We start from the raw sequence: 14,193 nt of genomic DNA on the forward strand, positions 1-14,193 counted from the left end.
TGGGAGAGCCTAGTTCTGGATAAGGTCATCTGAATCTAAATACACTTCAAAGGCAGAACCAAGGAAGCAATGCTAGACTTTTTGATGGCAACTAAAACCACCACTTGATTTTGTATAAACCATTGGGCCAGATTACTGCCACAACCACAACAATCTTGTGATGGGGCTGCACATACGTGAACATCCAGCCATAATGTGCTCCCTCAATTCCAAGACACACACAAACAGAGAAGCAGCAACTGCCCACAGTCTGCTCTGACAATATGTAGCATGTGGGGAAGCCACTGGCTGAATGCAAAGGCCATTAACCAATTTGAGCACAATTTTTGTTGTGTCATTTCATAGCCAAGGAAAGTCCTGATTCCCCAAGGATTTTCTTTGAAGACCTTTATAATTAAATACTGACTTGGAAAAACAGAAGAAAAAATAGATCCAAACATAGGTAATTACTAGAACAGGCAGAGCTGAGGAGAGAATGGCAAAAATCTAAACTCAGTCTATGGGCCTTCTATCCCCTAATTAGGAAGCCTGGTTTTGTTGCCCTCTACAAAAATGGGGCAGAGACCAGAATTCTAAAAGTGTTTTCCCAAAGGACGCTATCGTATATGGTTTGAGGGCTTGACTTTGATTCCTTCTCTGCCAATGAAAATGAAATTAACAGGCAAGTGACTGAATGACATTTAACTATGAAAGTAGTCTTGTAACTGAAACGGCATGCAAAATACCATTTTGATTGGGCCAGTCAACAAACCCCCCATACCTTGCCAAAAAAGGGGATGGCAGACAAAGGCGGAAATTGTGATAAACACAACAACCAATCACTAACTCAATACTGTATGAGAAAATGCTAACAAAAAATTCAATGGCTGAAAAATGTCCTACTAGAATGAAACCAAAACTTAAAAAAGGTTGATAATGTTGTGCTGGGCTTTTTTTTCATTTTCAAAGACTTTGCTGGTCACAGATATTTGAAATTATTCAGAATGTTTATTTTATTTAATGTGATTGTCCAGATGGGTCAGATAAAAAAAAAAAAGAATTTGGACAAAAGTCGATTCATGTGTTGCAGGCTAATTTCCTGCAGCTAAGCTGGTTCTTCAATGAATCCATACTAAATGAACTAGAACTAAAGTTACCTTTAAAAATAAAAAACAAAACAGAAAGAATCCCTAATTCATTTCTATCCCATCTACTGGTTAGCTTTTCTTCCTTTTTTGGGGGGAGGGCAGAATACCCCTTATTCCCCTTTTTTCATTCCTATGAAAATAAGAAAAGATCTGCCAGAAACGCATTTCATTCCAGCAAGTGTCAAATTTGGGTGCAATCTAAGAGGAAGAGGGAGTCCTAGATACACCCTCACCTCCTTCCCACCACCACCACCACCAAAAATGATCTCACCACAGCAGACCCAGGCAAGCAAGGCATTTGCCTGGTTGTTCCACAGCACAAGGAATCCCACCCAGTTAGTTTCTTGCAGAAAGTGACTAAGCTGAAGGCAAATCCCATCATGTTACTGCCCCCTCAAGAAAAGGTGACATCATATTGAACAGTAAATCCTCATTAAGTTAAGTGAATCAAAAGCAGTTTACTTACTTTAGCAATCTGCAGCAACACAATGCAATGTTTAATCGATTCTACCATGTTCTATAAAAACAAAACACTGATTTTAGGATTTTATCCAAATAATAACTTTGCAAATGTTTTCTAAGATTTAAGATAATCATACAATGTTAGCAAATAATATGGAATGCAGGCCCCAAGTCACCTGTGGCAAACTGAGCCTATGAAAGCAAGGGGAGTTAAAACATTAACAGGTGTGCTAATTGAAGAACACCTAGGCCTGCAATGCCAAAGACAGTTGTTTCTTTTGAACTGAAAACAACATAAACTAGATTCTAACCAATCACATACACTTGAAAAGGGGGTGTGTCTTTTCAAAAGGGAGAGGAAGGATTCCCTTTTAAGCTCTTAGATCTCTATCAGCATTATTTCTTTAAAATAGGCTCAGTTAAAGAGAAATTTCTACAAAAGATCTAGACAGAAACAGGCAGTGGAAAGGACACTCTCATAAAACTGGTAGGCCTGAAACCATGGTGCTTCCTCATCAACTTTATTGTTCAATGTATTTCTTTACTATTTCCATAAGAGAAGCTATTCAAAATGGCTTGCTCCTTACACAATGACAGAAGGCCAACACATTCATAAGGATATTTGGAAAAAAGGAAAATGTATACAATTACGATGCTCTTTAAAAAAAAAAAAAGCCAACTTTTAAACAAGGATCTCAAATCTCTAAGACAGGAAACAGAGCAGGTGTTATCTGAAGTCAATGTCGGTTTGGCAATTTTTTCAACCCTAACTCTATGGTAAAATTCTGAACAGCCTCAATGAGACAACTCTTTGAAAGGTAACATGAATGCTCAACTATCACAGCTACAAATAACCTGAACGGAACGAGTCGTTACAAAGCTTAATGCAAGGACAAAGTTTGTAAAACACAAAACTTACATTTGTGGTCTCTTTGAGAGTCTCAATTCTCTGTGGAAAAATAAAATCCAAAATATAAACCATGAGAAGCATACAAGAAAGTTTTTACCGTTAATACCAATTATAGTAAATTATGCTCATATAATGACCATATAATGCCACGTTAGGCATTTTATTCATGGAGCTCTATGGGTGCATCTGAGCTGATCCCCTAGTCCTCAAGAACTGAGACCCGCCCCCTCCTCCCCCTTACACACACACACACACACACACACACACACACACACACACACGCATGCGGCGCCCTTCAAACACTGGGGCAAGCTCAGGCCTGAGGCCTCTGGGCTCCCAGGCTAGGCCACTTACTTACACCAGTGCCTCTACCAACAATGTGATAATTAAACCCAGTAGCAGTGGTGACCCTAAGTTCAAAGTCTGAAGATAATTGGAGGCAATGATCACACACCAGTCCTTTATGACTGACTTTATGTTGTATTTAGAAACAAGTCAAAAACACCTGGATTCAGTTCATCAGGAAAAAGTCATGATTTTAATGCTTGCTCTCTCAGATGAAGATGTCTTGCATACTTTATATATACAACTTTAAAAGGCTTGTTTTAAAATGAAACATTTGGCTAAGCTCATTACCCCCCAACAAAGGAGGAAACCAAAACATAAAACCCAAGAATGGAAAAAAGTAAACAATAAGGAGTCATGGCTAGAATACATTATAAAAAAGGAGAAGACCATTCTTCAAAACAAAAATAGCAACAAAGCTGATAAGCCAAATTATTGCCCTAAGGAAATTAGAGAAAGAGAAAAAATACAAATCTCTAAAAAATCCAAACCCCAAGCCAGAAAAAACCCAAGAGGTTGCACTTGAACTTTTCTATGAGATGAACAAAGACTGTGTCCACTTAGAGGATGGTGGGAGAGCACTCTTCTATCCTACATGATGCTTGGGCTGAACTCCAGAGCAAGGGCAGTCTTGCCATGCTGCAAAGCAGAGCTATTCTGGATGAAACAGGGGTGGCAAAAGCCCTCCAGGGCTTCCCAGGAAACACTGCAGGTGAGCCTCTGAGACTCAGTCACCATGGGTCCACAGAGACCCTCAGTGAAACTGATGTTGCTAAATTAAACACTAGCAGATCCCAACACAACTGTTTTAATTAATCAAATAATACAGAAGAAACAACAATTAAAGGGAAAAACAGTTACCTTTCTCTGTTCATCATCTTTGCAGTTTTGAAGCTTATTATCAAAGAGCTAAAAAATAAAAACCATACACATCAGTCAGAATGACAGTCTAAGAAGCTACTTCAGTATGTAAACAGCATGCATGCAACTTGCAAAAGAGAACCGGAGTTTTTAAAGATGTGTGCTCCAGGAAGGTTATTGTACTAATGTTTTGTTTTTACAGACAAACTAAAAGTCAACACTGTGCTGGGATGCAGCGCGATTCTGGGTGAAACAGGGGCTTCCCACCAAAAGCTGCTGGTGAGCCTCCAAGGCAGATGCTTCTGAGAGTACCTGAAGGCATCTTAAGGCTCACCAGCGGATCTTGCGTTTCTAACCAGTGAGAACAAAGAAAACATTTGGCTTTTAAGGCTCTAAGCCACTACTGGTGCCTCTCAAAAGCAGAGCCACTTTCCCAACATTCTTCCCAGGCAGCCCCACAGGACCTCTGCTGGTATTTTGTTGAAAGAAAAGAGAACAGGAGAAGCAAGGAGGTAAAGACTCCTACAGTTTTGTAAGTTTGTAAATTGCGGCTTATGTGCATATGCCTTAGGTGAATTCTCACCCGCAAACATCAAGGAAGGGCAGTAAAGGGAAGACACATGGAGTTCCAAAATAAGTTTCTTCTGAAACTCACTTGCTTCCACAGGATTTAAAAATGGCCAAGTCCTTTCAGATCTCACTTTGAGTATGTCTATATTATATGCAAGAATTGAGTACACGTTTATAACCATAAAGGTTATAAACCACCATAAACATCTATATATTATTGTCAAAGTAATCAGATTATTGAAAGAAGAGCTAGAAGCTAAAGAAACATTATTTTAAAACTTTTGTTTTAAAACCAGCAGGAGAGCCAGAAATGTGTGACCGAAAAGTGGAGACCCCCAAACAGTTGGTGCACTTGGGCACCAACCACCTCAGTGCTCAACCTCCTCTGCCCTACCTTCAGCTGATCGATCAAAATTTGCAAATATGCATCAGCCTCTGTCAGTTTCTTATCAAAGTCCTGAACACTGGGAACAAATCCAGAATCTACACCCTAGAAAAAGAGAGAGAGAAATGATTATCATGTACATATCACTACTATCACGCAGGTAACATTAATATTATACAAAATGCTTTAGTCTTCATTCATGAAAACATCTCAGATGCAGAGTAGCTGATGACAGGGAATGTCTATGAATATTCAAAGAGATCTGTGATCTGATCATTTCAGGAATTCCCAATGTCTATGAAAGGGTGACTGAAAATGCCCCAGGTCTCCATGGCTCAGAAGCAGCATGCATCTTTCTCATGAGGTGAGAGTCCATTAATGCCAAAAGTATATATATGAGGTCAATTCTTAGTTAAGAACCTGGCCTTTCCCCAATGGATATGGAGCCACCTCTTCACCATTCAGTCACCTGGCATCAATTCTACAAGCTGCAATATATATAATCCCATTAACAATACAGGGGAACCTGGGGATTAGACAACTTTTCTCTTCAAGAATGCTGCTCTGGCTTCCAATTACCTCCTTGCCCAGACCGATTTCTTCATCCTCAAGGAATTTCTACTAATAGGATGATTTACTTAAATTAGCTATTTTCCAGCACCTCTGCTTTCTGATCTTTCCAATGCTGAGCCCTTACTATGTTACTTTCTGATTTTGTCTTTAAATTCTGTTCTCAGTGGAGACACCAGTCACTTCAAAACTAAGCAAACATTCTTCCTACTCTAACAAAATCCTAAAAGCCCACATTGTCTACAAAACTGTCCCTATCTGAGCACAAATAAGTGTTCTCTCTCAACCAATCCTTTGGACTTCGCTCTTACCCCGTGTCCTGGGAATGTTTACTTAAGTATAGGACCAGCAGCTCATTACTCAGTTTACTCAATCGTCTATACTTGTCCAATGTCCTACACCGTGTCTGCTGCGCTGCTCGGTTACAAAAGCAGGAGTTTGTCTCACAGCCCATCGAGAGCCATCCCACAAATTACAAATGCCCTGGTCAGCAATGTGAAGAGCAAAACCATACAAGAACAGAGAAGGAAAAGCCTGTGGCTGCTCTCAGAGGCCAGTCCACTTACCTGTCTTCCCTGGGGCAGTCTTCCTCATGCCCCACCTCAGTTGGCCTCTCTGCAACCTCCCCCCCTTTTTTTGTGGCTCTGCCCTCTGGAGTCCAGCAGAACAACGCGAATCCCTCTTCTCCATGACAACTTTTAAAATATTTGAACACAGCTACCATGTTATCCCTCTGTTTCAATAAACACTAAACCAAATACAAGAAAAATTAAGAATTCCAAACACTGTCAGTTACACAGTATCTTAGGTCACTGGGGAATTAAATTCATTTGCTGTTAATTTTTTTCCCCAATAAAAAACAGGAATGATACTAGCTCTTTTCATAAACTGTGTTGCTTACAATCAGGAACTTTGTGGTTGTCATTGTTTGAGAGGGCAGTGCAGAAGAGAAAGAATATGTGCCCGAAAGAACAGCAAGGGTAGAAAGACTTACTTCAGCAAGCTTTCATAACCAAAGCATGCTTATAAAATTGTGGCCAATCTTATTTGGAAGATGAAGATAGTTTTCCATTAGAAAACTGGAATGCAAAAAAAAAACAGCCGGAAAAAAAAATAGTCTGTGAGGGTCTATGCCCTGTTTATGTAATTGGAGCCATCAAATCCATAAGCTATAAGAGGAGCTAGACTGCAGTACTGGGGGGGGAGATCACTTTCAGTGGCAGTAAGTGACAGGGAATTAAAAAGAAAGTATATTTGGTACAAACCAGGCTGGCATGAAATGGGCTGGCTAATGTATAATAACTAATGAACGGCAGTACGTATCCAACTTATTCATCAATCAAATAAAAAGTCCAAGAAGAAAAAAAGGGAAGTGTGATTTTTCAGAATTTAGTGGGGATTATGGAAAAGGAGATGTGTTTAGTGTAGTAAGGATTACTGTGTCCTATCTAAATTCTCGTTCACTCCTTTTTTCAAATATCTCACCTTCAAAAATCAAATAATATCCATCTGATCATTTGGAGCAAGTCATTTCAAAGCACTCTAGAGTCTGAGACCTCTCAGGCCACTGAGAACACATGCTTGACCAAGAATCCCCAACTGTAAGGGCCAAACAAAACAAGCCAAGCCCAATCTTCTTTCTACATCAACAACAGCCTTCCAAATATTTGAACAAAGCTAGCCCATCTTCCCTAAATCTTTTGATCTCCAGGTTAAACATTCCAGTTTCTTAGATAAATCTTCCTAGGCATGAATTTTTACCATCCTGGTTGTCTTATTCTGGATACTTAACAATATCCTTCCCTAGAAAATGGTACCCAGAACTCAACACTGGACTCCCAGATGTGGTCTGACCAGGGTAGAGGTCAACAGAATGCTGCGCCTCTCTAACTGCAAGCACAGGATAGCATTACCTTCCACAAACTGCCCTATCTCACGGCTGACCCATACTGAGCTCAGAGTTCCCCCTTTACCACCTACAAATTTTCCAGACAAACTTCAATAAGTATAACCAACCAGGCTTTCCTATCCTCTATTTGCAAAGCCAATCTATGACTAAACACTCCTTTTCAATTTCATCTTATTTGCTATCAAGATCTTTTTGAAAGCTTACTGCCATCCAGGGTCTGGATCCTATCAATCCTCTTCCCAGGAAAGTGTCACTGCAAAAGTGATCAGCGTGCCATCTTAATCAAACCATTAGTTTTTTTTTTTAAGTGTTCAACAGCAAAGGACCAAACACAGATCCCTGCGGTACTTCTTTGGACACCATAAATGGCCATTAAATTAGGCTGGGATCCACCTACAGCAGACCTACTGTCTACTCCGTTTCTTTGCTTTGTTGGATTTTGTTTCCTGTTCTTGCTACACTGGACCTACTCTACTGATACAGGGCAATGGGTTTTGAACTTTTGTTGGACTCCCGCTTGGGAGTCTCGAGAAATCACACCTCCCCCTTGCAAAATAATGTTTTAAAATATGCAGGAAACGTTAAACTTCAGTTAGAAGTTAATGAAAATTAACATGCAATATTTATTTTCCTTGAAATCTATACACGGACCCCTTTGGGAGCTCCAGATTAAAAACCTTTAGTGCCTGATATCTGAGTAAGGAGAGAGACCCAGAAGACAATCCCCCACCTCTCTTCTTCAGTTTGAAAGCCCACCAAAATTTGAAGGATCCCTCCTCCAGCCCATAGAGGCCTGAAATCCAAATAACTCACACTGGATTATTATCACTTATGTCACTTTCCCTTACAGTCATCTCTTGTGGCTATCATTATAAGAACTCTCAGATCTGCTGCTAAATCTTCTTTCACCCATTTACCTAACTTCTCTGCTTATGTTCATCTCCTTTATTAAATATACACTCATGTTCATAAGCACAGTCACCTGTACCCACCCCAAATACCCCCATGTATATACATATAAGTTCGCAAATAAAAAACAAAGCAGTCAAATTTCAGAAATCTGCCGATATTAATCTTAAAAGTGTTCTTCAAATAAGGAAAACCTTCCATTTATGAAAAATGTGGGCTTAGTATTTTACTGAATGCTCGATTATCTTTCCCTCTATAAAACAAATAAGCACTTTAGCTACTCCATGGAATCAGCTGATGCAGAGTCAGAAGAGCCCTCTGAGAGTGCAGAATTCAGGTCAGCATGTCCCCAGTGTCCAAACCTTTTCGCCTGGTCACTGCCTCTTCTTCAACACCTGACAAAGAGGTGTCACAGCCCACTGAGAACATAATCTACTATCCATACCCTTTTAGTTTAACCATTTACAGAGTACTATGAATAGAAAAATTAATCAAATTTAAAATAAATGGATGATTCATTCTCACCACACAAATATCTCTAGTCTCTTTTACCATTTTAAGGGAAAATTTTGCAAGACAGGGTGTGACAGGGTCTCTTCTCCTTTCCTAAAGACTAAAGGAAACAGGGAAGAGAAAATGAAAGCTAGAGTCTAAAAAAATCATTTAAGTCTTATAATTACATCAGAAGGACAAGCACACCAGGAGGCATCCATAGGTAAATTCAGCTCCTATGGGTAGGATAGCTCTGGCCCTCAGGTTAGCCCCTGTAGGCATTCTCCTCGGAGCTGCTCTTTCCCTCTAGTTCTCTTCCTTCCTTCTATGTGTATGTCCATGGGCATGGCATGGCTCAGCACCACTGGTGGCAGTTTTAATAGATCAATAAACCCTACATATTGGAAAAAGGGCAGCACTATAAACTGAAAAATTCCAAGTATCTTCAGTTTTAAAAAGTGCAGATGGTTCATAGAGACATGGGAAAATACAATGGGAGGAGTGGCTTTGGGAATGAACAGGTCTTACACAATCAATTCTTAAGTACCTACTATGTGCCAGGTACTAGGGTTACAAAAGCAAAAATGAAACTATCCCTGCTCACGCAAAACCAAAACTGGGGACCTTGTACCAAGAATAAACAAGAAGCCATCTCTGTGAAGGGACAGAATCAGCAGAGATCACTGCCTGAGGAAGACCACCGATTCTAGGTCATAAGCACTCCCCAAATGAAGTAAACTGCAGAATGATGTTCTACAGTGCTTACTGAACCATAAAGGGCGCTCTAATCGTCCGGCATAAGAAGGGAAAGGGACAGACTCTCCGCTAAACAGAGTTTCAAAAGGAACTTATTAGGCTCCTCAAAGCTGAGTTCTAAAAAGCTAGGTGGAAAATGATCCAACTGCCTCTGCAGAGATCTCCAGCACCACTCAATCATCCCCAAAACAACATCCCTGGTTTTTCTCCTGGACTAAATGTTTCAAGCCAACAAGAAGAAACAAAAATAAATATACTCCCACCAGGATTTCAGTTAAAGCTAAAGGGATAATACTGACATGAAAATGGTGTGTGTGTGTGTGTGTGTGTGTGTGTGTGTGTACAGGTTGATGTCTGTTGGCATTGGTTAACACCTTCATAAGAACTCAAAATAAACACATTTTTGATACTTAAAAGGTAAAGACTGAAAATGAGGCACTAGTAATTGTTGGTCTTTTTTTAATACTTTTTTTTTCCAATTGATTTATTTTTAGTTTTCAACATTCATGTCCACAAGATTTCGAGTTACAATTGTTTCTCCCAGTCTTTCCCCTTACCACACCCCAAAATAGCAAGCCTACTGAATACCCCCTTCCCCCAATCTGTTCTCTCTTAGATCTTCCCCCGCTACAACTTTCCAGTAGGGCAAAATGGATTTCTATACCCGAGTGCCTGTGTATCTTATTTCCCAGTTGCATGTAAAAAACAAACAAACAAAAATTTAATCGCTGATCTTTATGTATATGAATGACACTCTTCTAAGTTTATTTAATGAATATATAGCATTAGTTCTAAGGTCTACCATCACTACTTCAATTGTGGAAATTGGCCAGTCAGTGATGCCATATTGGCCAATGTTTGCATTTTAGCACAGTGTATATGACAGAAGAGTTCATTTAAGAAGCAATACTCAGTCCTACTGCATAGCTGAATATTTTTCTCCCAGCAATGGAAACCTCCTATTTGCTCTCTGTGATACTTACAGCTACACTATCATAAAAAAAAATGGCTACAAATTACCTTGAAAATATAGCAGTTTAAAAAGAAAACTCAAAGGCAATAGCTTTTAAGATACCTGCCCTCATGTAGCATGTAAATAAATATTCTTAAACCAATGGATGGACTTCTGGCAAGTATTACAAGTAAGTACTTATTGTCATGTAACATTTTTACCCTAATGTTAAAATTTGGAAGGCTATGTGGTTCTCTACTGGATGTTTTCTTATTTACAGACCAAAAATAAACAGAAAATGGAGCCAAAGTATCTGAAGAACCCACTGTATCAGTCAAGACTCAGAAAAGTTCAAAACACCAAGAAAATAAAAAGGACAACTGTTGAAGCTGTGAACTTTAAATTTAACAAATGAGAAATGCTAGAGAAAACAAGCTATTGAATAGTAAACGACATGAATTTTATGGAAATAGATAAAAGACACAAAATTTATTTCTAAAAAATTCATTAGCAAAGCAAAACATAAACACTCTAAAATGAGAAAGTAATGAAAACCTTGCAAAAATGCAGTAATGATAAAGCAGGGATGAGAATATTTGGATAGTTTATGTACAAAATTAGCAGCTCAAGATGACATGCATCACAGAGAAAGTATTACCCCCAAGAAAATTAGAGGACATACTTACTGAATCACTTACAATTATTTTTGAAAATTCAAGAACTGGAGAGATACCAGAAGACTGGAAAAAAGCAAGTGTGGTACTGATCTTCAATAAAGGTAAGGAAAGAGAGAATAGAAAGTTACCATTCTGTAAGTCTCACAGTAATAAATAAACAATGGAATAATAAAGAGAAAAAAAAACACTGACAATATCTAAACAGATAAAGAAAAGTAGATAAATCAGTGGTAAATGGGAAGTTTTTAAAAGAATAAAACCACACAGTTCACAAATAAACCACTTTGTTCTCATAAGAATACTAAAGTTCAGTGTAAGGGACACAGGACACTATGTAGTATTTGGCCTACTATACCAGAAACTTAATCCAAGAAAACAATGATTCAGAAGTGGCTTAAAAAGTTACAGGTGATAATGGAGGCTGTCTGAGCTCTGTCAGACTAAGGCTGCCTATGATAAATGAAAAACTTAGAAAAACAAGATCCCTTTGGGCTCTTGCTACTTTCCCAAAGTACAAGAATATCTACTCTTTTTTTATTCCTTAGGAAACAAATCCTTCTTAAGAATATATGCAACGCAAACCATTAACTGAAGCTATTGGAAGAGAACCATTGTCCGTCAATGGGACAGCGTGGCTAATTTGGGACTCTTACATAATGTAGTGAAAGCAGGTGGGTGGTGCAGTGGAGAGAGTATTGGGCCTGGAGTTAAAAATACCTGATTTCAAATCCAGCCTCAGACACTAGCTTTGTGACCCTGGGCAAGTCATTTAACTGTTTGCCTTGGTTTCCTCAACTGTAAAATGAGCTAGAGGAGGAAAGGGCAAATCATTCCAGTACCTCTGCCAAGAAAATCCAAAATGGGGTCACAGAGAGTTGGAAACAACGAAAACGAATGAACAAACACAATGGCGTCATTATTGTATATAACGAAGCAGGGTCACAGAATCAAAGAGCTGTGCTACTGAAAGAGACCTCAATGTCCTGGTCCAACACATACCTGGAAAAAAGATCCACAGCATCTGACCAACCTAACACGTAGTCAGTCATCTGGCCTCTGCCCGGAGCCTCCCCACCTCCCAAGGCAGTCTACTTTACTTTAGCTCTGATTGAATCCTTCACATCGGGTCTCAGGAGCCACCTCCTCCCTGCTTTACTCTTGTTTTGGTCTTCCACATGATAGCCAAGCACTTGAAGACAGCTACCATGTTCCTCAAGTCTTTTCTTTCCCAGGCTGGAAATTTCTAGATCCTCCGATTAATCCTCATGTGACTCAGACTCGAGGTCCTTTGCCATCCCAGTTGCCAAACTCCACACATTCTGTAACTTAACAACATTGTTCTTAAATTGCCACACCCAGAACCAAAGATCATACTCCTGATGCTGGTCTGACCAAGGTCAGCACAAAGCAATGATTTCCTCCTTTATCCCTGGAAGTTATTTATGTCTTCGTCTTAAATGGTTTCCATATATGGCTATTGACTCATTCTGAGTTTGTAGTCCCTTAGAGCTCCAGTTCTTTTTTTCAGCATCCCTGCCCTGCATGGTCTTGTGAAGTTGACTTCTTGAATCCCAGTACAGGCCTTTACATTTATTCCTAGTGACTCTCATCTTCTTATATTCAGCCCAAGACACTCGACTACAAACAGAGGGAACAAATAAAATTGGGGGGGAGAACCATTTTATTTGACATTGATGAAATCTGAAAGAAGGATGACAATGTCAATGATGAGACACCCAGCAGTAATATAAAATCAGGCACAACCCTCCTAACTCCATGGAGCATTAGAAATTTTCTGAATACCAGATAATCATTTGATATATTCATATGCTGGTGATTTGTGGCTAGCTTCATATCATTTAGTAGCATAGAGAATTATGACAAAAAAGAAGGAATCTTTTTCCTTTGAAGATTTTTACTTTCTATACTTAAGGTCTATATGGAATGCCTCAAAACTGTAAAAGGACCATAGTTATTTTAGTTCTTATCACACACCGCATATTATTTTAGTTATTGACTACCCTGATGTTCCACACTTTCCCACCCCTTCCAGTCTTCTTACATTTTATTCCCCAGTCCAGGCATTGGACAATCCAGCTACACACCCTGCACTGTCCTTCCTGCTGTCCATTACACATGACCATTTCCTGATCCCCTGCCTTTCACTGGCTGTCCCCATGCCTGGAATGCTCTCCCTCTCTGTCCTCACATCCCTGCTTCCCTAGACTCAGCTTGAGTCTCATCTTCTGCAGGCCTTCCCCCCGACAAGTGGCTTCCGTCCAAGATCATCCCCTCTAAAAATGGGGGTGTAAATCTTGTAAATACATAGTTATATTTATGTTGTCTCCCCATTTACAATTTGAGCTCCTTCAGAGCAGGGCCCAGGTTGTCTTTCTTTGGGTCCCCATTGTCTACCATATAATAATATGGCTTACAGTAAACATTTCACAATGCTTGATGGCAATTAATTTTCCTGGGCCACCTCTCTCTTAAATATTTTGTTTCCCTCATTAAGATATTTTCCATTTGTATTCCCAGGCCTTAGCACACAGTAACTGCTTAATTAGGGCAGGTAGGTAGTACAGTGGGTAGAATGTGTGGCCTGCTATCAGGAACACTCATTTTCATGAATTCAAATTCATCCTCAGATAATTTACTAATCACGACCCTGGGTAAGCCATTTAACCCTGTTTGCCCAGTTTTCTCATCTGTAAAATAGGTTGGAAAAGGAAATGGCAAACCTCTCCAATATCTCGCCAAGAAGACCCCAAATAGAGTCACAAAGAGTCAGACATGACTAAGAACAATTGCTTAATAAATACTTTTTATTCATTTAAGAGTCTGCCTAACACACTAAGTCATCTAAACTAGAGGAAACTTTGAATTGGAATCTAAAGCAGTGTGTATCACTGTGTATCAACAAGGGCACTGTGCAGGGGAAAGAAGGCCAAAAGGCTTCCTTCCCCTGCCTGCCAAGTGCAGGCTTCTCTGGCTTCCTTCAAGATTTAGCTCAAAGCCCACCTTCCCCAGGACTCTCTCAGGTTTCCTCCCACCTGTCAGACCAAGTTCTCAGTCTCCCCTGCTGGATCTTCATCCACCTTGCTCTGGCTGGCTTCATATCCACAGAACAAGGTCCCCTCCTAGGACAAGCTCATCACTTCTAACAACACCAAGCTGCTAACATAAGCTGTGGTCAACACCACGTCCCCTCAGCATCCTCTCCCCTCTGACTGAAGGGCAGAGTACCAAACTGCCTTCCTTTCAAGGG

The 14,193-nt window shown here is 39.8% G+C and overlaps 1 protein-coding gene across 11 annotated transcripts in view; it reads right to left on the minus strand.

The window, feature by feature from the left end:
* Positions 1–14,193, minus strand: part of LOC138165352 (oxysterol-binding protein-related protein 9) — a 163,885-nt gene that overhangs the window by 29,111 nt on the left and 120,581 nt on the right. For 6 of the 11 annotated variants that reach the window (XM_069093597.1, XM_069093596.1, XM_069093592.1 and 3 more), the window contains 4 exons: positions 4,670–4,765; positions 3,706–3,753; positions 2,509–2,538; positions 1,594–1,644 (listed from right to left, as the gene is read on the minus strand). In XM_069093597.1, coding sequence (XP_068949698.1) covers positions 1,594–1,644; positions 2,509–2,538; positions 3,706–3,753; positions 4,670–4,765 — 225 coding nt within the window. Of the gene's footprint in view, positions 1–1,593; positions 1,645–2,508; positions 2,539–3,705; positions 3,754–4,669; positions 4,766–10,946; positions 11,016–14,193 lie in introns of all 11 variants that reach the window. The other 5 variants (XM_069093591.1, XM_069093588.1, XM_069093587.1 and 2 more) reach the window with 1 other exon arrangement.

This window comes from Petaurus breviceps, unplaced genomic scaffold (assembly GCF_028583685.1).
Source record: "Petaurus breviceps papuanus isolate PSGF00001 unplaced genomic scaffold, PetGlider_PUasm1.0 208, whole genome shotgun sequence".
In the NCBI taxonomy this organism is placed as follows: Eukaryota; Metazoa; Chordata; class Mammalia; order Diprotodontia; family Petauridae; genus Petaurus; species Petaurus breviceps.